This window comes from Sporobolomyces salmoneus, assembly GCF_050403485.1.
Source record: "Sporobolomyces salmoneus JCM6883 DNA, S_salmoneus_JCM6883_v1_ctg89, whole genome shotgun sequence".
NCBI lineage: Eukaryota > Fungi > Basidiomycota > Microbotryomycetes > Sporidiobolales > Sporidiobolaceae > Sporobolomyces > Sporobolomyces salmoneus.
The window spans coordinates 16,034-38,287 of record NW_027481074.1 but is presented as its reverse complement, the minus strand read 5'-3'; the positions used below and the strand labels follow the sequence as shown (position 1 = coordinate 38,287).

Sequence of the window (22,254 nt, the reverse complement as noted above, 5' to 3'; positions counted from 1 at the left end):
GAGAGAGGGAAAGAGAAAATCGATGAACTCGTTTCGAAGTCGTGATCAACTTCCGACTTTCGCAGATGAGCTCTCCTCGTCCGTGGCTGAACGCTCTCTGCACGACTAGCGACGCAGCTTTCGTCGAATTTGCAGAGCGACGTTTTGCAAGCGACGAAAAGAAAAGTCGAGCACGAAGCCTCAAAACTCTCGCAACTCTCTCGCTCTCTCTCGTCAGTCCTCCCGACTCCCAGCTCGTCCGAATGCTGTTTGTAGGTTTTTTTTGTTGGTTCCTCCGATTTGGCAACAAAAGACAAGGAACAAAACAGCAAAACAAACAAAAATCCTCTGTTTTCCTCCTCTCTTTTTGTCGTTTTCCCAAACCAGAACTCCTCTCCTTCTTTTTCCAATCTCCGTTTAGATGGTAGTGTCTGTCCATCGTCTCAAAATTACACCGGTCAGTCTCGCTCCAACAACGACGGGTAGAGAGGAAGAGAGCAAACGGACCGTAAGGGATAGGAGCGAGAGTTTGAGGAGCGTTTCCAGAGGTCGAGACGGTACGGGCGTCACGAGGGGCAGCGGGGAGACGCTTGAGAACGACGGATTCTCCCTTGGCCTTGGCTTCCTTCTTGGCGGCGGCGTTCGACTTGACTCGGTTCAAGAAGTCTGAGCGTGAAAATCAACCGATTCGAGTCAGTTTCAACTGGACCGTCGTAGTGAGACCCCGGAGAGAGAGAGAGAGTGAGGGATTTACCATCTCGGCACTTGGAGTGCTTGACGTGTTCAATACGGAGGTTGACACGCTTCTCCATGTATCGGTTTCCAACGACCTTGTAAACGATGACTCCGACGGAAGAAGGGGTAACGTTGTAAACGATTCCGGTACGACCGTGGTAGTACTTGTGGGGCATTCCTTTTTGTTGAGCCGCGTTCGCCTTGATGTCGACAATGTCTCCAACTCGGTAAACCTTCAAGTAGGTCGAGAGGGGGATCATTCCCTTGGACTTGAAGTCACGCTTGAACATGTCGCGCGTGCGAGCGCGGAGACCGAACGAGTGAGGCATGACGACGGTTTATAAGGGGGGGAGGAAGGGAAAGGGAGGGTGGAGGAGAAGTTGGCTGTTCGACAGTTTTCGAAAATCGACGACGAACGGTGTCAGTTTCATCTGAATCTCGAGCGAACGGCGACTTTACAACAGCTGTTCCCCCTCTTTGTATGTCTCCTGAATCTTCCCTCTTTGTCGAACGCTATCCTGTGCGAGAGGTCGAGAGTCGAATCTTCTGAGCTGTCGAGTCGATGATTTCCTCTTGTTCCCGCTCGGCTTCGCAACCTCGATCATTCCACAGATTGAATCCCTCTGATCCTAGCCATTGCCCCATTGCTAGCTTGTGCCGGTCGAGAGGAGTCGAGAGATGTTCGTCCTTCCCGCCTTCGGAGCTTGACTTCATCGAATCCGTTCGAAGTTCCCTCTCCTTCCTGCGGATCGTTCCAGCTTCCTTGTGAACCATCTTCTACCCTTCCGCCGATTCCATCTGATGCGTTCTGAAGCATTTGTCCGATCCTTCTAACTTGTCGACTATTTCGGTCCTCTCCTTCCTCCTCTGAGTGCCGGCCATTCGTCCCAAACCACTCCTGAGCCATTCCTCTTGGTACCCACATAGTCGATAGGTCGCAAGTTGGCGACGGGAGAGTCGTTGACGGAGGTGAAAAAAATCAGAGAAGATCGAATCTAAAAACTCACACCTATCAAGTAGAGAGCACAGGGCGTCAGTACGAGTACAGAATAGCTAGAGACCAGACAGTACCGGCTAGACGGCGAGATAGACTAACGATTCGGCTCGAGGAACAGAGAGAGGGAATCCTCTTCTCCAATTTCAGGATCTCACTCTCCCCCCTCTCTCTCCGACTCTCCCATCTCCTCATCTCCCTCATCGCGATGCAACCCAGTACCTCCAGATTAGCCGGTCTAGTGCAACGAACTCGACCACTACCAGCACGGAAACAAGTTTTGTATTCCTCGACCCAACATCTCCTAACCTCAAACGATCTCGTCCTGTTCCTTCGTCCCGGTGATTTCTCCGCACAAGAATGGAGGTCATTACGTTCTCAAATCGCTTCAATCTCTCAATCAGGAGGAGATAATTCCTCGACTAAATTAACGTTACTCCGACCTGGATTACTCCCAGCTCTCCTCCGTTCCTCCTCTACTTCCTCTGCCTCTGCCTCTTCCCTCGACTTATCCCATCTATCCCAATCATCTCATCTAACCGGACCCTTAGCCGTCCTAACATGCTCAACTCTCTCACCTCCCCTTCTCTCGAAACTGCTTTCCCTCGTATCGAAAATCTCTAAAACTCCCGCTCCCAACTCGCCTCCTCCACCTCCTAATAGTCCTCCAGTCGAGCGACTATCCGTACTGAGTTCGATCTTGGAGAAGAGGGTAGCGAAAACTCAGGAGGAGACGGTCAAAGTCGGGAAATTACCGGAATTGGACGTACTCAGGAGTCAGTTGGTCGGATTGTTGGGAATGCCCGCTAGTAGGATCGTTGGAGTGGTGGGGGCGAGAGCGAGGGAGGTCGGAAGGACGGTAGAAGGGTTCAAGGAGGGATTGAAGGAATCGACAACGCAGACGGAGGAAGCGAAAGCGTAAATGCGATTCGAAGGCAAATCACAAAGCAGTACCTTACTACGACATCGGACGACAAGAGATGAACTACGATTAGGACTCGGTAGATGGGCAATGAGGTGGAGCGGGATGGGCACGAGTTAACTTTGCATTTTGCACATTTTCCTATTTTTCTGCGTTTCTCTTCCTTTCTCGTCGACCTTTCACCTGTTTACTTATACCATCCTCTCTTGCAAGTCTGAACTGTCGTTCTTTTCACACGAGTCCTGATGGTCTTTCGGGGCGAAACCGTAGAGAACACACCAAAAAAAAAAAATTGGAAAAGGTGGAATCGACGAGGCGAACGATAGTACTCCGCTTCGATCCGAGTTCGCTACATGCAGGGACGGCTCTGAGAACGACGACGGTACACGAGACTGTAGGGCTTTGGCAGAGCTGAACGAGAAAGGAGGCTGGTTGCGACGAGTTTTGCCAGGTTTTGCGATTTTCGTTTCCTTCTTCAATCCCTCTTTGTTTTGTTTGATTCTTCTCCGACAGTATTGCACTCTTCCGAGCAGACGTAGGGATAATGTAATTGACTCGGACCTGGTGATCCTGTTGGCTGAGCGATGTGAACGGAAACTTCCGATCGACTCGAAGCGAGATCTGGGGTAGAGCAGCACGAAGCGGCAAACCAAGCAGAGAGCGACAGCACTGTCAATAACCGAGCAAAGTCCAACAGTACTCGTCGATTCGGGCAAAGCATAGTAGTCGTCGAGAAGAGAACCAACGAGATTCGGTTTGCTCGAGCGCCTTTCCCTTTCTCCGCCCGATCCGCAAACCCGCTCGACCTGTCTACGATGCAAGCATTCCGATCTGCTGCCCGACCTCTCACTACTGCCGCTGCTAGGCCTACGGCATTCGCCGTCGCTCGTCCTCAACGAATCGTTGCTGTTCCCGGTAAGCAATCCTCATCTCATCTCTCTTCATCGTTGGCCGAGGTGTTCTGTGTGTACTGACAATCAATCTATTCTCTTCCTCTCTATCCACTCTCCCTCACCTCGTCTCTCCCCGACGCTCAAATTGAACCAATCATCTCATCTTTCACTCTCTCACAACCATCCATTCCCTCCCAACCTCGTCGAATGCAGTCCGATTCGCTCACTCGGCCGCAGAATCCTACGAAGACTTCAACGCTCGTTACGCCGATTTCTTCGCGAACGCGCAGGATTTGTTCGAGTTGCAGAGGGGATTGAACAATTGTTTCGCTTATGATCTGGTTCCTTCTCAACGAGGTACATTTTACTCTACACTCTATTACTCGTGCATGTCGAGTTGGCGCGCGCGCGGAGAGGAGGGAAAAGGAAGAAGAGGCGGGAGAAAGAGGATCGGAAGCGGGGAGAAGATCTCACCTTACGGCAGAGCTAGAGGAACACGGGACCAATGGGAAGGGGATCAAGAAAAGACACGGATTTCTGCGCGGGGGAGCAGGCTCGAAATCTGAGCGGCTTGGGAGAAGGAAACCGAGGAGAAAATCGAAAATCGAAAACTTGCCCAAGTTTTCAGTTTCATTTCACCTTCCGAGCTACGATGAGGCGGGTTCAAGGGCAAGGGATGGAAGGGGAAGGAATGAGACCTGTTGAACATTCAGTACTTTTTCGAGCGGAAGATAATCAGAAACTGACGCAACCTTTTCTATTCTCTCCATTTTTACTCCTTCACCTCCCCATTTCCATCTGCCCTCACCACTTACTCGCCCCTCGTCGACTGAAACGCCCACAGTCGTTGAAGAAGCTCTCCGAGCCGCCCGCCGTGTTAACGACTACTCTACCGCCGTCCGAATTTTCGAAGGCCTAAGTAAGCACCCCTCTCCGTTCCCTCTCCCTCCCTTTCTGTCTCGGTCACTGACGAGTGTTGGTTCATGGTGTTAAATAGAGGAAAAGACTGAAAACGCTAAACAATACAGTGATTACGTTCAAGAGACTAAACCCCTTCGTGAAGAATTGGGCATCTTACTCAAGGAGGAACTTTACGGAAACAAGTAAAAGAACCACCCCACTTACCTCTTCCCGCCTCTCCTCTTGACTACTACACTATCCATTCTGTTCTATTCTCCTTCCCTCTCGCCACCCACATAAAACTCCGCACCTCATCAGCTTCCTTTCTTCATAAACCTGATTTGGTTTCGTTTCTGCGTTAGCCCATCTTTTCCCCCTTTCTTCTCTTGCTACCTTCTTGAAAACTAGTATCGTTACATTTCCGATAAGATGGATGTCTCTGTCGAGCTCGAGCGAATGACCTCGGTTCTCGAAACGAAAACTTCGCGGAAGTCAAAATTGCTCTCTCGAGCATTTCGCTGTACCGCTGTGCAACGCTCGACTAGCTATCAGCTTTCTGAAGCCTCGTTCAGACCCAGCATCGCTTGTGAATTGCGAGACTCGACTCGCCCGTGTGCTTCAACATCTCTTCTCTCTCTCTTTCCTTTCTCTCCTCACCTCGCCTTGACTTCCCGGCCATGGATTCCGCGATGAACACCCCCTCACCTTCCTCCTCTACCGGTTCGACCTCTACCTCGCGCTCGACTTCCCCAAATCCACCTCATCAATCCTCCTCCTTTCCTCCATCTCTCCCACCCGGACTCGCCGCGCTAGTCACACGGAAGATGATTTCTCTCGAGTTGATCGAGACTGGCTTCGAAGCGGCCGAGGAAGAAGCGGTTGAATTCTTGGAAGGGACTTTGAACTCTTGTTCGTCTCGAGGACTCCCTCTTGATCTGCTTAATGTTACAGTGAGCTGATGAAGGTGCTTTGCGAGCAACAGTCTTTGAGAGTTTGATTCGAACGTCTCATGATTTCGCGGAATTGGGGAGAAGACATGAACCGAATATGTTGGATGTCGTCAAAGGGTGTATCGAGATGGGATTGATAGAGAGTCCGAAGGAATTGACGGAACAAGCTTCACGGCGAGATCAAAGTGAGTTCCCCGTCAAGGTAGGACTGATCTTTCTTCCTTTTCGAGAACTCACCATCTTTCTTCGTAGTTTCCTCCTCAACTCCCCTCGATCTCTCCATCCGCTACGCCCGTTCAACTCGTCGACACCATGAACAGCCACCCGCCCTCCTCCCCTCCGACGACGAATCCCCTGCGTTCCCCGACCCCGACCCGGATCCGGCATTCGATTCCCCTCCCCCTTCGCCTCCCTCCCAAGCCCTCTCTGCGACCGACGAAGACTCCGATGCAGAATTCGAAGAAGTTCTCCCACTCGGTGCAGACGGTCAACCGATCCCTACCTCTGAAGCGTCCGCTATGAAAGACGCCAAAGATTTAAAAAAGAAAGAAAAAGCTCTCCGAAAACTCGAGAAAGAATCTCGACAGAAAGAACGAGAACGACGAAGAGCTGCACGAGAGTTCCGGAAGAAAGAGTATGGGAAAACGTTCGAAGGGGATTGGATGCCTAGATTACCTCCGAAACATTCTTGGAAACAAACCCCCGTTAGTCTCTCTCCTCCCTCTCCTCTGCCTCTCTCTGTCTTCTCTCGCGAGTCGAGTAAGGCTGATAGTAAGAATGAGGTGCTTTAGGTGTTCCCGGAACAACCTCCACCACCTCCCATCCCAGCTCCCGTATCACGCACCGTTCAATCCCCATCCACTCTCGCACTCTCGCATCTCTCAACTCTCCGTTCCCGTCTCAACGATTCCCAACTCGTCGCTTCCTCCCTTCGAAACCTGATTCGTCGAACCGGTTCAGCAGCACGCGGAAACGGAAACGGAGGGACGGTTTCGACAATGACGATGACTGAATTAACGACAGAAGAAGCGGCGAACGCGGCAGAAGTCGTAGCGGAACAAGAAGCAGATTTGATCAGTTATGAGAATGAATGGTATGGCTCTAACAAGACGATTCAAAAGAGTCTTGTTAGGAACAATTTTGCGGGAAGAGGGGGGAAGAGGAATGTGAGGATCATCAAGGTTAGCGATCGACGGAAGAGGGAGGGGGTGGAGGAGGGGGAGAGTAGTGGAGATGAAGGAGAGGGAAGGGAAGGGAGAGAGGGAATGAGTGCGGGAGGCGGAGGAGGAGTCGCGAAGAGGAGGAGATGGCTAGTATGACTCTGATTGCAGTCGCAAGGAATCATCTTCGATTCGGCAAGTCAATGATGCGAGAAAGAGGAGAGAGAGATGCAGCTCGGTCTCGGTTTCACTGAGCTTTGGGAATGCGTAGCTTGTCCTTTCGCATCTCGACACGCATTTCGCAGTCTCGCTCGTAGGTCAGGACAGTATAGCTACATCGGAGACTAACGAGGTATTACAGCACCCAGCCAACGACAGCCAGCCAACGACAGACACGGGGGAACAGCGAGAGAAAAGTTGGAAATCGCTCGAGAACTCGAAAGCTCTGGTCGTCCCTTGGTCAGCTCATGCGCTCGAGACTACACAGTGAGCCCCGTAACGCACCTGTGCAGTCATCTAGACGGCCGAAACCTCTTCTCCACGCCAAAAACCACGAACGGAAAGTGTGAACATCTCTTTGACAATCTTGAACCATACCGACGTGAATTCCCAGTATACGGGAAGTATTTCCCCCAAGCCCAGTTCTTCAGTGTTCTCGAACAACACTCCATTATTCTCGAACAACAGCATCTTCAAGATCTTGTTAAGAGACGGTGAAACGACGGTTTTGACAAACTCGAGCCATTCGAATTTGCTAGGTCGTGGTCCGTCGAGATAGCGCGAATTGAAGGTCTGGAGAGAATGGAGGAGTGAAGACCATTCGGAGATGACGGGATACTCCTGAGGAGAGGAAGAGGTCATGATCTGAGTTTGGGTAACACCCAGGTTTGCGAAGCTGCACAATCGAGCGAGGAGGTGAGTCATTGTCGAGAGGGCTCGAGGTCAATGCTGGCGGTAGCGAGATGACGTACCTCTGTGGAGCGATGAGAGGGTGCAGAGAGAGAGAGGGAAAAGGAGGAGAAGTGGAAACTTTTCTTTCGCAAGAGTGAGAGCCCAGTCACACTCGCCTCAAATCCGCGAAAGATGGGCAGCAGCGATGCCGACCTATTCCTTTGACGTAACAGGGAGTCATCAGGTCCGCGACATCCGTTACCTTGCAGCTACTCAAGAGCAATTACAGCTTGACCGAAACAGAGCTTTGCGCGACTCGGAATCGAGAACCACGGCACAGACTGACCTCGTCAAAGTACAAGATGTATAGATCCAGCGAGACCCGATAGCGAGAGGAAAGTGAAAGGGATCCGTCAGGTTAAGACGGATCTCGAGCTCTTTTCGCTCGAGCGCGTCCTCTTTACGGTTTTCCCGAGCTTACTTCGATCGCATTCGTCATAATACGCTGCATTCGACGATAATCAGGGCTTGTTGTTTGTGAAGGCGGACGAGCGATCGTCGTGCTCGAGTATACGAAATTTTCAGCCATTCTCGTCCCTCGTTTTTTTCCCGTATGCGACGCTTATAGGCTAGACGCGGAAGGCTATCGTCAGTTTAAGCGGACACATATAAGCAGAAGGTGACGAGTTACGAAGAAGATCGCCAACAGCGACTCTGAGAGAAAGGGAAAGAAAATCGAGCGAGATCGAACGCAACGCGACGGAGCGAAAGACAAGTCCGTATTGCCTGCCCGTCCGACTGGAAATGCTCGCGTGACACCTGAGAGGGGATCGAGAGGTTACGTTGAGGGGAGTTGAGCTTTCAAAACTGCTATGTGTATTATTTACTGAAAAGAACAAGAAACGACTTTTGTTTGCGAGTACTAAACTACCGCCCATTTCCGCTTGACTACCGAAGAAGAAGACCGTACGACGATTTGGCGATGGGTTTTACTTGTTCTCCTTGGGGAGGGAAGCTTCGAGAGTCTTGTGTTGGTTCTCGAGTTCGGCGAGGTGAGCTTTCGAAGCATCGATCGATTTACGGAGAGCCTTGAGCTTCTCTCGTTCCTGTCAATCGCATTCCGGTCGTCAGTCGGGCTATCAGAGGGGAACAAGAGGGAAGAGGGACTCAACGGTATCTCGCATGTACTTCTCCTCCTCTGCCTTTTCACGCTTCTTGAACCCGTCTTGTCCGTGTCCGGAGGGAGCACCTTCCGAGCTACATGTCGTTGAGAGTTAGTGAGAGTTGGGAGAGGAGAAACAGAAGAGAGTGACGTACGCAACTCGAACGGAAGAGGAGAATGCGCGAACGCGAAGAGGGGCAGCAACGGATTGACGGAGAGCGAACATGTTACTTGATAATATGTAGTGTTTGTGTTTGGGTGTTGGGTGTTTGTGAAGTGGGAAGAGTGAGAAAGAGGAGTTCGAGGTGGAAGAGCTGCAAAAGGTCAGATCGTAATCCGGATTAGAAGCAATCAAATTATCTAGCTCGCATCTCGGATCTCACTCATCAGCTTCAACTACATCAACCACCATGTTCGCTCGTCGTGCCCTCCAAGCTGTGAGTCCATTCTAGCCAACACGAATCCATTTGAGCGCGTAGAGGAAGGAGTGAATTGACCACGATCTCTTGTTCGAATGTTCAGGCTCGTCCCCTTGCCAGGTCCTTCTCGGTTCAACCCGTTGCTCGCAAGGGTAAGTCTATCCACCTCGTTCGTATCCCGCGTTCGAAACCCGTCCAGAGGGGTTACTGCCGAGCGGCGAAACTGATCTTTCCTTCTCCTCTCTTTCTCATCACTCTATCGTCTCCCACACTCCTTCCGACCCTTCCTGAACCCTCTCAAATAATCTCAGATTTCATCCAAGAGCTCTACATCAAGGAGTTGAAGGCCTACAAGCCCACTTCCACCGTCCGTCTTCTCCTTCTCCCTCTCTCCTCTGTTTCGGCTTGATCGATTGACTGATGATGAGTACATGCGGTATTAGCCCTCGGCTGCTGGTGCGGTCAAGTCGTACTCGACTCCTTCGGCACCCAAGGCTCCTGAGGTTCCTTCGGCGGATCAACTCGCAAAGGAATTGGCTGAATACGATTCGTGAGTCTCTCTGAGCCTGTTTCCGAGGACGTGACCAAGACCACAATCGTCAGACAGACATCGGTCCGCTGAGACGTGGAAGAACGAGGTGGAAACGAGGCGCGAGACTGGCGATAGGAGATATCGCGAGAACTTGACAAAATCGTGATCTGACTGGACTCAGCGCCTCACTGAAGGGTCTCACCTGCCGGGAGATCAAGGAGTAGAGGCGAAGATCTGGGATTGAAACGATGAGCTCGGAAGGAGCGCAGGACAACATGCGAAAACCAAGTTTTGTTACTTCTACTGACGAACCCTTGTTCTCCCTACCCTTTTCATCCCTCGACTCTCCCCGAACTCCCTCGTTTTCGCTATGATCCACTGTTCGAACTATAGCGCCACCGTTGCCTCTGACTCCTCTGCTCCTTCCGCCTCCGCCTCGGCCGAGGACGCCGACAACCTCGGAGCTGACGAATACCTCAAATTGGTAGAGGCTGATGTCGTCGTCGAGAAGAAGCACTAAATGAGACTGGAACTTAGGGGGAGATGGCTTTTGTAGTAGAGAAAGAGAAATATCGGTTTGGTTACGAAAAAATAAAACATGAGATTTACAGTGCGACCATCGGGTTGCTCTTTGGTGGACTCGACGGCCTGGAGACGATTGCACATCGAATGTCGCTGGTAGAGCTGATCGGTCCATGAGTCTGAGAGCCGAGTCAACGAAAAAGAAAAACTTGCGAATTCTCTCTCTTCGATTCGCGTCGTTCGGACTGCACGCTCTGTGCTAACGGTCTGTCTTCACGGTGGTACCAGTTGAAGAGAAGAAGAGAGAGTTCGACACAGCCACGTTTCGAGAGAGCACCGCCTCAAGTGACACGAGAGAAACGAGATGTTCTTCTCCCTTTCTTCTCTCCCCTCTTCACCTCACTCGCTTTCTTCGACTGCGACACAGTCCATTCCAACACTTGCATCTTTTATTCAAGCGCAATCAATCATGGTAAGCTCTCCTCTCTCTCTTTCTTTTCGAGTTCCCCGCTTCGTCGTCATCATCTTCTGTCCCTCCCGCTCTCCCTCAGCCCTAATTTACGCTCTCAGACTGCATACGTCTTTCAAAGTCTCTCGTAACTGATCGCTGACACATTCCTTCTTTCCTTGACAGGGTCTCGCATCTAAACTCGCTGCCGCTCAAGCAGCTGGTCTCGCCGCTACTCCCGGTTACAACCCTTCCGCCGCCGCTCAACAGGGACAACAATCGAACCCATACGGACCTCCTCCTGCTGGTCAATCGCAACAACAGTACGGACAACACGCTCAAACTGCGTTCCCGAATCAACCCCCTTCGCAGGCGAGTTATGGAGCTTCTTCTGGAGGTTACGGAGCGCCTCAGGGTCAATCGAGTCCGTATGGTGGACAGCCGCAAGGTCAGAGCACGCCGTATGGGAATGCCCCGCCTCCGGTGCCTGCTTCGAGACCTCAAGGTCAAGGTCAACAATTGCCCTACCCTGGACAACAAGGTCAACAGTCTTCCCCTTACGGAGGTCAGCCTCAGCAGCAGCAACAATACGGAGCGAACTGTGAGTTCCTCCTATTATCTTTAGGCGAATTTGGAAACGAGTTGACGGTTTTCGTTGTTTTCGTTTCTTTTGTTCAGCTTATGCACCTCCTTCCGGCCCTCCTCCTCCTCAGCAAGGTCAATACGGTCAACCTCCTCAAGGACAAGGACAATACGGCGCACCTCAACAATCCTACGGCCAACAGGCCCCCTCGAGCGCCGGACCCGGAGGTCCCATGTCTGATTACAATCAAATCCTGAACGTACTCCGCCAAGGAGTTCAAGATCAAAAGATTCATGCGTTCTGGCCTCAAGGATCGCTCGAACCGATCGCGCAGAAGATTGCTCAGACGGGATCGTTGGCGAAATTAGCGGGCGAATGGAGATTACCTGCCGAAGTCGCGATGGATTTGGTTAGGTTGGCGTTGTTCGATACGGTCCTCTACCTCGATGGTGAGTCTGGACTATCATCTGCGATGAGACGCGGTGATTGATGCTGATTTTTATCGATTGCGAAAAATAGATTCGGGTTCAATGTCTTTCGGTACGTCCTCCTCTCGTCTCTCCCTTCTCACTCTCGCGCCTTCGTTCGGTTGCTAACTCTCACTCGCTCGCTGTACAGAGGAAGGAGGTTCTCGAATCGACGACCTCAAGTTGATCGTCTCTCGAGTTTCTCAAGCCGCCTCCATATTCGACGATGACGGTATCGAAGTCCGATTCATGAACTCTCGAACCGAAGGGCACGGACTCCGAGGCGAAGCCGACGCGATGCGCTTGATCTCTCAAGTGAAATTCTCTGGATTGACGCCTCTCGGAACTGCGCTCGATCAAAAAATTCTTCAACCTCTCCTCGTTCAACCCGCTCGTTCGAACCAACTCCGAAAACCGCTGTTGATCATTGCCGTTACGGATGGAGCTCCAGGTGGAGAAGCGAGGGATACACTTTCGAGGGTGATCAAGGGAGCGAAGAATGAATTGTCGAGGAGTAGGTACGGGGAAGATGCGTTGAGTGTTCAACTCGCGATGGTTGGAAACGATATGGGAGCGAGGAAGTTCCTTGAAGAGATCGATAAGGATCCCATCATTGGTGGATTGGTCGATACGACTGGAAACTACGAACGTGAGTACAGAAGACGTCTTTGGCTCTTGTACTGTAGCGCAAAATACTAAAACTCCCACTTTCGACTGCATAGAGGAACAAGATGACATGAGTACGTTCACAGCGAGTATCTCTGTCGTTCAAGCTGCACACTGACCGATTGCTGTTTCGTGAACGCGTACAGTGAAAGTCGGAGTCGATCTAACTCCCGAACTTTGGCTCGTCAAGGTAAGTTTGTTCTTCTCTCTGTCAAAGCTGGACTCCGTGACTGACGACGCTGTCCGTCTACTAGCTCCTACTCGGTCCTATCGACTCTTCCTACGATTCGAAAGACGAGTAAACAAGACGCCTCGATTGAAAGTACCCAAGTTTTCGAAATCTTCCGTGTACCGTTCGAATTCGTCTCTTTGCCTATACTAGCCCTCAAATCAGTCTCTCCACTTGTCTCTTCCGTGAAGTATTACTTGAATGTTAGCAGTGCTTTGTCTGAACGAACGAGTTAGTGGCGAAATCAGTGCGAGAGAAACAGACTCGCTCCTTTACGAGCGAGTCTAAGCTTCACTCTGCGTCCGCAAGTGCGTCTCGTCGACTGCTCCGTCATCTCGAGCAACTCTGGAGTACATATAGGCAACTCGATCGGGGACCTCAAACAACCTTTGATTTTGAAATCTTTGCGAAGTTTCTCCCCCACTTTTCGGTTACCTCCGTTTTGCCTCTCCCTTGCTTCTCACGCTCAACTCGTCTCATCTCACACAGACGGCTAGACCCGGCCACGAACGAACTGGATGAGCGGATTCATCGATTACTCGACGAGAACGAGATCAAGATCGGCTTCGATTACGAAAGATGAACCCGTACGACCAAACCAGAAGGAAGTGCAGGGTGCGAATGGATCACCAGTACTGGGGAAAGCTATTGGTAGCTCAGTAGAACGGGCGAAGGAGGAGGGAGAGGCGATGGGAGATGAATCACGTCAAGGAGCCGAACTGGCTACTCAGGTGCGTCTTTGGCTCTATTCAGCTGGTGCAGGACATGTTCTGAAGAAAAGCTCATTCGGCACAGGAGTCGGAGTCGTCAGGAGTCATCGATGATTCTTCGCAATCTCGTCCTTCGGAAGGAGCAGCTCCTTCGAGTGCACTATCGAGGAGTACTTCGAACGAATCCAGATTCAGAGAAGACTTCGACCACGAACGTCCAGCTGAAACTCGGAAAGAAGACGGCAGCAAACAACTCACGAAACTCTCAAATGGAAACAGCGGAAGCACTCTCTTCAAGCGCAGAGGGTCACAATCTTACCGAAAACCACCTCCTCCACTCGACAGAGTCACTTCAAACGCCTCGACGACGAGATCGCAAGATTCCCTACAAACGGCGAGCTCGAGAAGGATTCCGAGTTTCGCAGTCGCGCGTTCTCCTTCTTTCTCCTCTTCGAATCCGACTTCTCCTCCCAGATCCCCGACTGTTCCGTCATCGCCTAGGACTGTAGCATCGTCTTCTGCAACGAGCTTGTCCGGGAAGAATAGTAGAACGAGATCACCAGGAATCGGAGGATCGAAATCGCTCGCGAATGGAGGTCCGACCGAATTGACGGCTCAAGACCGTCACTACATTTGTCGGATCCTCACCAAGTGAGCTCTCTCCCAAGGCTCGGTCCGAGCGGGGAGAAACTGCTTACATTCTTTCGAATCGAACAGTTCTCAATTCCAACGCGAATTCTCTGCCCTCTCTCAAATCGGTACCCTGTCACATTACGGTGACCCCTTCTTACCTCACGCGAACGGACCGAATTCGAGACCTCGAGAATTGAGGGAACAGGAAGGGAAAGGATGGTTCTCGTTCTTAGGAGGAGGAGGGGTTGATAAAGAGCGCGAGAAGGAATGGGCGGGTTTTGAGTGGAAGGATGAGAATGTCGTCGACAGTCCGGTTTGTCGCTATCTGTACTGGAGGTGAGTCTTCGAACGATTTCACGAGAAGAAGATGCTGACCGTGAAAATTTGGAGACGAACAGGTTCATTGCGAATATGCCAGCTCTTAGAACGGCGAAGCCGACGTATTGGACAGATCAGATTCAACCGTTCTTCGATTCGTTCGCGGAGAGGGATTTGAGTTCGACGAAAGAACGAGGAGAAATCACGAAACGGTGAGTTCTGTCCTCCTTTTCCCGGTTTTCCCAAAGCTGACTCGAAATCTTGTAGACGGATGCTCGCGACGGGTATCACTCGGATCATCGGATCGTACTTGTCGAGTTCGATCAAACCTTTAGGACCTTCGGCTCCAGCTCGACCGACTCTCGCGATGATGAACCGAGTTGATCTACTCGTCCCGGGGAGTATGGACAGTATGTGGCGATTGCTACATCCTCAAGAAGCTCATCCGGAACATAATGCGTGGGTCGCAATCGTTGAAGAGAAAACGAGAGACGGTGAAACGGTCAGTTTTTCTTGTCTCATCAGAGCTTCACTCGTACTGAGGCGATGATCTTCCGGACAGGTGTTCCGAATTGTTTCTCGAGTACTGGTCGTCGAAGGTCACCCTCTTTTCCACGCCCTTCGCAGCTGGTCCGCGATTCAACAATTCTCATCTTCCCTCTCTTCCCTTGATCCTCGCAATTCTTTCAGCCTCCCTCTCCTTCCTTACGCTTCCTCCTCGACCCCCGCCTCTCGAAGTTCGATTCAAATTTACCTTCGATACGTCGTTATCGCTCTTTCGTCGCCTCCTCAAGCACTGCTCGATTCCGAGATCCTCGCGGAAGCAAGACAGACGCTCGAAACGTTCCTTCTCTCGGGAAAGGACCACATTTCGAAGAGCGACTTGGCGGAATGGGTGAAGAGAGGAGAAGAGCAGGAAAGGATTGACGAGAAGAGACATCGAACGTGGGTATCGATCGGGAGGAGAGTGAAATCGTTGAGGACGATTTGGATCAAGTATCGAAGAGCTCTCGTCGAGGGAGGTGAGTCGCTCGATATTCAGTAGAGAACAAGTATCCACAAGAAGCTAACCCACCAAAGCGGCATCCCAGATGAACTCGACAAGACGATGAAACTCGTCAAGAAGAATTCAATGGTAAAGATGTTCCCGAAAAAATACAGGGAAGCGGAGGAATGGGCAAAGATTTGGGTAGCTTACGCCTTACAGTACGTTTGTCTAATGTCGACGTCTGCAGTCGAAGTCGCTGACGTGAGCTCTTGCCTCGATGCAGTTACATTTTCGTCGGTTCTTCGAATGGAGCCGAAGTACTGAATATCCTAAAAGGGTCAGTTCTCTTCCGTCGAACCTCCGGGTTCATCGGTTTCTTGGAGCTGACACATACAATTCAGGTTCCACGATCTGATTCCGTATGGACCGATAAAAATGGGCCTTGCTCTCGTCAATCCTACATTGTGAGCTGTTTTCCAGCGTCTCTTCTCGATCGTTTGATCCTGACCGAGGCTTCGCTCGCAGAGCTATTCGAGCTATTGTTCAACTCGTTCTCGGTCAACCTGCCGGACAACAATCTCTCTTTCAACGGCGAGTCTCCCTCTTCTCTCCCCTCTCCTGCCGGATTCGTATTGACGCTCGCATGTGATACAGCATCTGGAGTATCATTGTCGGTACCGCGATCAAACACCAGAAAAAGCTCATCGAAGCGTACAAGAAGAAACTTTCTCGAGCGACGATCGGAGAAGTCCTTGAGAAACATGTCAGAGCCTCGTATGTCGAGAGGCAGAAAACAAAACAGAACGCTAGTGAGTCTCTCTCGCACTCCAACTCGAGACTTGTAAAGTCGCTGATGGACCTCGGGGACGATTCACAGTCGAAAACGAGGAAGATATTGTTCTCACGATCATGCGAGAACGAGGATCGGGAAGCGATATCGAGCTTGTCGATCGATGGAACGAAGAGTTCCAACAGGCGGTCAAGGCTGGAACGACGGGTTCGACGAAGTTCGAAGATGTCAAGAATCTCCTCGCGTGAGTTTGGTTTTCTGTCTGACTCGTCTAATGACCGGTCTGACAGGGATCTGTGCGCCACAGCGCCTTTTATCGCCTGAGAGATCGGGAACAAGTGTTAGCGATTGCGTTGGAACCGAATACGCCCCGATTGTTGCACGCTTCGATCGCAGTTTTCTACGATACGATTTACAAAGGTGGGTCTCTAGCGCTTTCCCGAGAGATCGTTCGTACTGACGCGGATGATTGAGTAGTCGCGAATGCGTCGAAATTGAGTGAACGAGTTGGAGATATTCAGGCTTTCCTAGATGATCTGATCAAGCTCTCTCTCTCCGACAAGAAAGGTGAGTCACTCGCTCTCTCGGGCGGTCCCTTAGCAAGACTGATTCGGTCCAACACAACGAAAGGCCCCTCGGAATTTATCAAGCTCGCCGATCGACACCACGAGAAACTCTACTATTTCGTCCATGAGCTCGCCTCGAACGGCGGTACTCTCCTCGATCCCTTACTCGACTGGTGTAAATCCGGCCTCGAATTCCTCAACACCGGTATCCCTCCTTCCTCCGATTCTTCCTCACCATACAAACGAGCCGGAATCGATGTCGAAGGTCTCCTCAATCATCTGCCTTCGACTTCTGCTTCCGCTTCATCGACCGTTTCGACTCATTCAACGATGAACAAGAACGAGAAGGATACGATCACGAAAGAAGAAGTCGTTGAGGAGGCGAGGAGATTCGCGAGTTGGACAAAGTACAAGAAAGTTTATCACGATTTATGTTTGAGGATCGATTTACTCGAGGCGGAACTTCCCTCGAACGAATTCGCGGCACTCGGGTTCGATAAGGAGAAGATGTGGCAAGAATTCTTAGCGGGAGATCGGGAGGCCGTTAGAATAAAGTCGATGGAAAACGGTTTGAAGGTGAATGAGGCCAAAGCGAGAACGGACGCGGGAGGAGATCTCGAATGGGCATGGTGGTCAGCGGAAGAACTTGCGGGAGCTGCAGGAGCCGCGAAAGTTTCAATCGCTTTACCGTCCGACTCGCCTATGAAGTCAACGACGAATGGAAATGGAACGGCGAAATTGACGAGATCCAAGTCGGCGAGAAGTCGGAACAAGTCGGAGGAGTTTGATATGATCGGTCACGATGAAGTACCTAAGGCGGAAGGGAAGACAAGGGACGAAGAGGAGCAACTCGAGATTCCGGCTCCCGAGGTGAAAGCGACTAAAGAGTTGTTACCGAGGTATCTGGAACAGATTAAGGCGGCGTTGAAGGAGGCGAAGGAGAAGGGGATCAGGTAGGGACGAGGTTATCATTTTTTTTTGTCGTTGTTTTTTCGGTTTTATTTGTATCACTCGCCTTAGCATCATTTCTCACGCATCTTCTTATGATATATTACTTACGGATACACGATCGAGATTTGACTCCGAAGAGAACGGAGTGAAAGGGAGGGCGAGTCTCGAACGTTGCTCGCGAGGGAAAACGCTTCGACGACGCAACGAGCTCCGACGCGGAGAAGAAGCGGTCGCAAGCGGGAGAAGGAGGCAGGAGCGACGCAAGACTATTTTCGAGCACGAGCTGACACGCACCGTTGAGGCAAGCGTTAGATGAGTTTGGCGGGCAAGAGAGGAAATGAAGATGTATAGCGAGGTAACGAGTACGAGAAAGTAGTGACGCAACGTGAGTTGAGCTCGACGTTCAGAAGCGTTGTCAGAGACCCCACGAAGCGGACGCGAGGCCTCGTACCTCAAGGCAAGTCGGGAAGAGAATTGACAAACCTTGGAAACGAAGAAGAATGAAAGTTGCGCCAGGATTTGGAGGGCGTCGCTGCTAGCCTTATTCTGAGCGGTTTGACATAGCTAGAATCGGCTAGCGAGAGGGTCCTTGAGTGCTTTCCAGAGCGAGCGAGAGAGGCATGAGCGAAAACGACGCGGAGACAGGTCGAGTACTTCGTCCAAGCCCAGAGCGGAAGGGGCTCTGCGCTGCACAACTTACCTGATAGACCAGAGCAATCAAAGCACGAAACGAGTGAACAGTAAGAGAGAGAGTTTGACGACGATCCTCTTGGACCACGTCCTTCTGCCCTCACCCAACTCGACCTCCTTCTCACCTTGACCCGTACTAGCAACCGATCCCACCAGTAGCAGTCGTCGCCAAAGGAAGGATCGCTCGTTCACTTCTAGCAGCTCATCGCGTTTAATGAATTCAGCGCCCTCCGGGTCGAATCCACCTCCACCTCCTCCTCAACAAGCAACAGCAGAACAGAACTCGAAGAAGGTACAATTAGACTCGGAAGGGTTGAGAGCTGCGTTGGATCATAGGCATCTCTATCAACAGTCGGAACAACAGTCTGTCATCAATAAAGGTCAGTTCCCGCTCTTACGATAGCTCCAGCGCGTTAGAAGTATAGGAAAGATGCTAGTGGATCCGAGGAGGAGCTCAGAGCAACAGGTCAAGCGGAGAGGAGCGAGGAGAGACGAGTCTTGGTTTATGTGGAGATGAACCCTCCTCTCTGCAGCACGGGGAGCTCAGGGGACGACGCAAAACTGCACGAGTCAACCTTAAGAGTTAGACTGATCTTATGCGATGGTACGAAACAGCCTCTAATTACACCGTTCGCAAACCGTCACGACCTCCTCTAGCCTCCGATTCGATGCCTCGTCCACCTCCGTCCGCACTTACTCCCTCTCCCTCACAACCCCTTCCCCCAACGACTACCACCTCGACTCCCTCGATTCCCTCCGGCTCGAATGCGGCCCCTTCTTCTGCATCGAATCCTCCCCTTTTCCCAGCTCTCCATTTAACCCCTCTCAACAATACGTTCGTCCCAAAACAGATCTCGTTAGATCCGCCCGGGGTGAAGGTAAAGATTGGGAGACAAACGAACGCGAAAACGGTACCGAATGGGACGAATGGGTATTTCGATTCGAAAGTCTTGTCGAGGGCTCATGCAGAGGTTTGGTCAGAGGAGAACAAGGTGAGTCGGTTCCCCTCTCCAGAGATCAAGAGGAAGATGTCTGAGCGGGGTGTACCGAAGCACAGGTCTTCATCAAGGACGTGAAAAGTTCGAATGGAACTTTTATTAATGGAGAACGATTATCTCCTGAATCGGCTGAATCAGATATTTTCGAACTCCATACCGATGATGTCGTCGTACGTACTGCTATCCTCCTTGTCTGAAGTCGCGACGGAGAAGACTGACGAGGTGAATGATTTCGACAGGAATTTGGAATCGATATTTTAACGGACGATACGAAAACGATTGTTCATCATAAAGTCGCGGCGAAAGTACATCTCGTCATGAATTCCGATGATGCGATCGCTTCGTCTCGGTGCGTTCGCTCTCTCTTCCGTTTTTTCCTACGAAACGAGAAAAAATTGACTCTCGTTCGTTTGTTCGTTCGATAGGGAATTCAATAATTGGTATCGACAAGCCGGGGAACAAAACCTCCAACATCAACAAGCTCAACAACAACAATCTCAACTCGGAGCCGGACAAGGAGGCGCTCAAGGAGGTCAGGGAGCAAATGGAGGAGGACAAGGAATGATGTCTGGCGGTGGGGGAGCTGGAGGAGTCGGAGTCGCGAGAAGACCGGCGAGAGCTCCGATTAATGCTCAGAATGGGTTGAGCTTCGAACATGTTTTATCGAGATTACAGGTGAGCGATCGAAACTTTCTCGAGATCAATCTTGTCCCGAAAACTGATCTCGAAAATTCCTTTCCTTTCGTTCAGGGTGAACTTCAGAAATCAAGAGATACTGGATCAAACTTGAACGATGTGAATTCTACCCTCTGCGACGTCCACGATACTCTCGGAGGTTCGGCTCCTCCTCGCCAACAAAACGCCGTCAACGGACCTCTCCCCTACCCTACAACCTCCTCCTTCCCTCCTCGTGCTCAACCGGGTGCTTCGAACGAATCGATTCAAGCGTTACAACAACAACTGAACGATCTCGCGAGTCATGTTGGGAGGATTCGAGATTTGGAGGGAATGTTGAAGGAGCAAGAAGGCGTGAGGGAAGAAGTTGAGAATTTGAGGAGATTGATGGAGGAGAATGGGAGACGGGAAGAGATCGAGCGGGAGAGGGAACAGAATGAGAGGGAGAGGGAAAGAGAACAGGAGAGGAATGGGAGAGAAAGTCCCGTCGCGAGGTTGTTGGAAAGAGAGGAGAGAGAGGCGGAGGGAGAGGAAGAGGAAGACGATAATGATACGAGAAGTATCGCTTCGGTCGATACGGTCGTCGAAGCTCCTCAACAATCGGAAAAGAAGAAACAAGTCAATGGAGGTTCCCCTCTCGATCTCGACGACGAAACTACTTCTGAGCCCCCTCCTCCTCCTCCTGCCACTTCCTCTGATTCGCCTACTTCGACGACGACGGCTCCAACGATTGACGTCGATGAACTCGCTCGAGAACGACTCGTCTTGCAAGAACAAAACGCCGCTTTGACCGCACGACTCGACGCCCTCTCTGCCGAACTCGACGAAGCGATTCAATTGGGACGTTCTCTACAAACTCAACACGCCGAAACTCTCTCGACGATCAAACTCCTCGAAGACAAAATTGGATCGCTCGAAACGACGGTCGATGAACGAGTTGAAAAGGCCCAAGGGAAAATCATGAGAGAGTGTGAGGAACGATGGAAAGGATGGAAAGAGGTGTTCGAGGAGGGTTGGAAGAGAGAGAAGGAAGGATGGAGAGAAGAGAGGGAGAAATTGTGGGAGGTCGTGAAAGAATGGGAAGAGAGGAAGAAACGAGAGAGTGAGGCGGCGGAATCGGCAGAACGGGACAGCGATGGAAGTTATGAGGATGATGACGACAACGATCAAGGAGCTTCGCCCTCGTCATCGACTGCTCAATCACCTTCCGCTTCGACCTCGCCCAAGAAACGTTCGACTCGAAGAAGAAAGCGCTCGACAATCGTTCCCACTCCTTCGGCTTCCCACTCGACGACACAAGGAGGTGACTCTTCCTCGTCATCTTCTGGCTCTTCCTCGTCGACTAGTTCAATCCCGACTCTTTCGAAGAATCACGCCAATTCACTCGCCGCGAACGATCACCATGCGAGCGATTCAGATTCGACGATCGGAGGGGAAGCCGGGAGTAGACTCGAAGGAAGTGGGAAACGCTCGTCGTCGTTGAATGAGGTCGGATCTCGAAGTTCGGGGCTGACAAGTTCAAATTCTCGAGTGAGTTGTCTTCGTTTCATTTCTATGCGTTCGAAGCCAGGACTGATTCTTTGTGTTCCGATAGACTCAACCTGGTCTGCCAGTATCATGGGCTGGTGCTGTCGTCGTGATCGCCGTGGCGGTGGGTTACGGAGCTGCTCTCAAACTAAAGGAATAAATTCTGCCTCTCTCTCTCTCTCACTCTACACGCTTCGTTTCGTTCTTGTCGATATGATACCACTCCTTTCTCTCATTCATTCTCTATACATCTGTTTTCCTTCTCTTTATGACATTTCCGAGAAGTACCTAGCTAGCAGTAAATTGAATTCTTCTTTATTCTCTTCCATCTCCATCCGCCGTCGCCATCTTTCAGAGCGATCACTTCTCTGGGAAGAGTTGTCGTTTCGACGATGCCCTTGATTCGACCTCCTCACTATCGCTCGACCACTCATCTTCCGTCGAGATAATCCCTTCTCTCCGCAGAGCTTGTTCTGCTCAAACTCGCATCAAACATCAGTCGTGCTCACAGAGGAAAGCTCGAGATTGAACGTGCTTACCTTCTCTCGCGAGTTGTTCATCTTCGATCCGTTCTTTCTCGAGCGTCTTCTTCCGTTGTTTCCCACAACTGAATTTGCAACACAGTACGATCGTAACGAAGAGGAAGACGGGGAGGAGGATTCCGAGACAGAGGAGGAGGGCTTTGTTCCGTTCGGAAGTTGACGACGTTGATGCGGAAGTGGAAGGTGTTGACGAATGGGAGGAGAGAGTCGATGAATTGAGCATTGATGCGAAGTTGCGCTTTCGGCCTGCTGCTTCTGACACGTGAAGATGCGCTATGTACTCGTTGGAGACTGGAAAGCTGGAAGCTTTGAGGAAGCGCGCTCACAGTCGAGAGCTCAAAGCGCGAGCACGGATCTCGAAATCAAACGAGGTCCGCGGACTGATCCCGGAGCTCACTAGCGCTTGTTGACGAC

The 22,254-nt window shown here is 51.2% G+C and overlaps 11 protein-coding genes across 11 annotated transcripts; 7 read left to right on the top strand and 4 right to left on the bottom strand.

Moving 5' to 3' along the window:
• Positions 1-396: 396 nt before the first annotated feature.
• On the bottom strand, positions 397-1,043 carry JCM6883_002380 (uncharacterized protein; the record flags this gene model as incomplete). The annotated part of the gene is made up of 3 exons (XM_076635252.1): positions 397-410; positions 487-645; positions 734-1,043. The coding sequence occupies 3 exons, from the start codon at positions 1,041-1,043 to the stop codon at positions 397-399; spliced, it is 483 nt and encodes a 160-aa protein (XP_076484776.1).
• Positions 1,044-1,916: 873 nt separating this feature from the next.
• JCM6883_002379 (uncharacterized protein) lies at positions 1,917-2,630 on the top strand (the record flags this gene model as incomplete). The annotated part of the gene is made up of 1 exon (XM_076635251.1): positions 1,917-2,630. The coding sequence occupies one exon, from the start codon at positions 1,917-1,919 to the stop codon at positions 2,628-2,630; it is 714 nt and encodes a 237-aa protein (XP_076484775.1).
• Positions 2,631-3,445: 815 nt separating this feature from the next.
• COX6 (cytochrome c oxidase subunit VI) lies at positions 3,446-4,630 on the top strand (the record flags this gene model as incomplete). The annotated part of the gene is made up of 4 exons (XM_076635250.1): positions 3,446-3,545; positions 3,737-3,880; positions 4,368-4,442; positions 4,521-4,630. The coding sequence occupies 4 exons, from the start codon at positions 3,446-3,448 to the stop codon at positions 4,628-4,630; spliced, it is 429 nt and encodes a 142-aa protein (XP_076484774.1).
• Positions 4,631-5,100: 470 nt separating this feature from the next.
• Positions 5,101-6,692, top strand: JCM6883_002377 (uncharacterized protein; the record flags this gene model as incomplete). Its single annotated transcript, XM_076635249.1, has 4 exons — positions 5,101-5,332; positions 5,406-5,558; positions 5,626-6,077; positions 6,165-6,692. 4 exons carry the CDS (start codon positions 5,101-5,103, stop codon positions 6,690-6,692), a joined length of 1,365 nt encoding a protein of 454 aa, XP_076484773.1.
• Positions 6,693-7,049: 357 nt separating this feature from the next.
• JCM6883_002376 (uncharacterized protein) lies at positions 7,050-7,457 on the bottom strand (the record flags this gene model as incomplete). The annotated part of the gene is made up of 1 exon (XM_076635248.1): positions 7,050-7,457. One exon carries the CDS (start codon positions 7,455-7,457, stop codon positions 7,050-7,052), a length of 408 nt encoding a protein of 135 aa, XP_076484772.1.
• A 956-nt stretch (positions 7,458-8,413) lies between these two features.
• On the bottom strand, positions 8,414-8,812 carry JCM6883_002375 (uncharacterized protein; the record flags this gene model as incomplete). The annotated part of the gene is made up of 3 exons (XM_076635247.1): positions 8,414-8,530; positions 8,597-8,681; positions 8,742-8,812. 3 exons carry the CDS (start codon positions 8,810-8,812, stop codon positions 8,414-8,416), a joined length of 273 nt encoding a protein of 90 aa, XP_076484771.1.
• Positions 8,813-8,996: 184 nt separating this feature from the next.
• ATP14 (F1F0 ATP synthase subunit h) lies at positions 8,997-10,057 on the top strand (the record flags this gene model as incomplete). Its single annotated transcript, XM_076635246.1, has 5 exons — positions 8,997-9,023; positions 9,109-9,157; positions 9,317-9,372; positions 9,449-9,555; positions 9,931-10,057. The coding sequence occupies 5 exons, from the start codon at positions 8,997-8,999 to the stop codon at positions 10,055-10,057; spliced, it is 366 nt and encodes a 121-aa protein (XP_076484770.1).
• Positions 10,058-10,528: 471 nt separating this feature from the next.
• On the top strand, positions 10,529-12,525 carry JCM6883_002373 (uncharacterized protein; the record flags this gene model as incomplete). The annotated part of the gene is made up of 8 exons (XM_076635245.1): positions 10,529-10,531; positions 10,694-11,108; positions 11,186-11,539; positions 11,610-11,630; positions 11,709-12,206; positions 12,280-12,297; positions 12,370-12,413; positions 12,478-12,525. 8 exons carry the CDS (start codon positions 10,529-10,531, stop codon positions 12,523-12,525), a joined length of 1,401 nt encoding a protein of 466 aa, XP_076484769.1.
• A 445-nt stretch (positions 12,526-12,970) lies between these two features.
• JCM6883_002372 (uncharacterized protein) lies at positions 12,971-17,414 on the top strand (the record flags this gene model as incomplete). Its single annotated transcript, XM_076635244.1, has 15 exons — positions 12,971-13,183; positions 13,248-13,813; positions 13,880-14,131; positions 14,194-14,325; positions 14,381-14,615; positions 14,676-15,135; positions 15,205-15,319; positions 15,385-15,438; positions 15,503-15,565; positions 15,627-15,692; positions 15,756-15,910; positions 15,979-16,135; positions 16,199-16,311; positions 16,369-16,458; positions 16,522-17,414. The coding sequence occupies 15 exons, from the start codon at positions 12,971-12,973 to the stop codon at positions 17,412-17,414; spliced, it is 3,564 nt and encodes a 1,187-aa protein (XP_076484768.1).
• An 898-nt stretch (positions 17,415-18,312) lies between these two features.
• Positions 18,313-21,458, top strand: JCM6883_002371 (uncharacterized protein; the record flags this gene model as incomplete). The annotated part of the gene is made up of 7 exons (XM_076635243.1): positions 18,313-18,478; positions 18,714-19,090; positions 19,156-19,266; positions 19,336-19,445; positions 19,522-19,771; positions 19,847-21,301; positions 21,366-21,458. The coding sequence occupies 7 exons, from the start codon at positions 18,313-18,315 to the stop codon at positions 21,456-21,458; spliced, it is 2,562 nt and encodes an 853-aa protein (XP_076484767.1).
• Positions 21,459-21,658: 200 nt separating this feature from the next.
• Positions 21,659-22,063, bottom strand: JCM6883_002370 (uncharacterized protein; the record flags this gene model as incomplete). The annotated part of the gene is made up of 2 exons (XM_076635242.1): positions 21,659-21,771; positions 21,838-22,063. 2 exons carry the CDS (start codon positions 22,061-22,063, stop codon positions 21,659-21,661), a joined length of 339 nt encoding a protein of 112 aa, XP_076484766.1.
• Between the last annotated feature and the right edge of the window lie 191 nt (positions 22,064-22,254).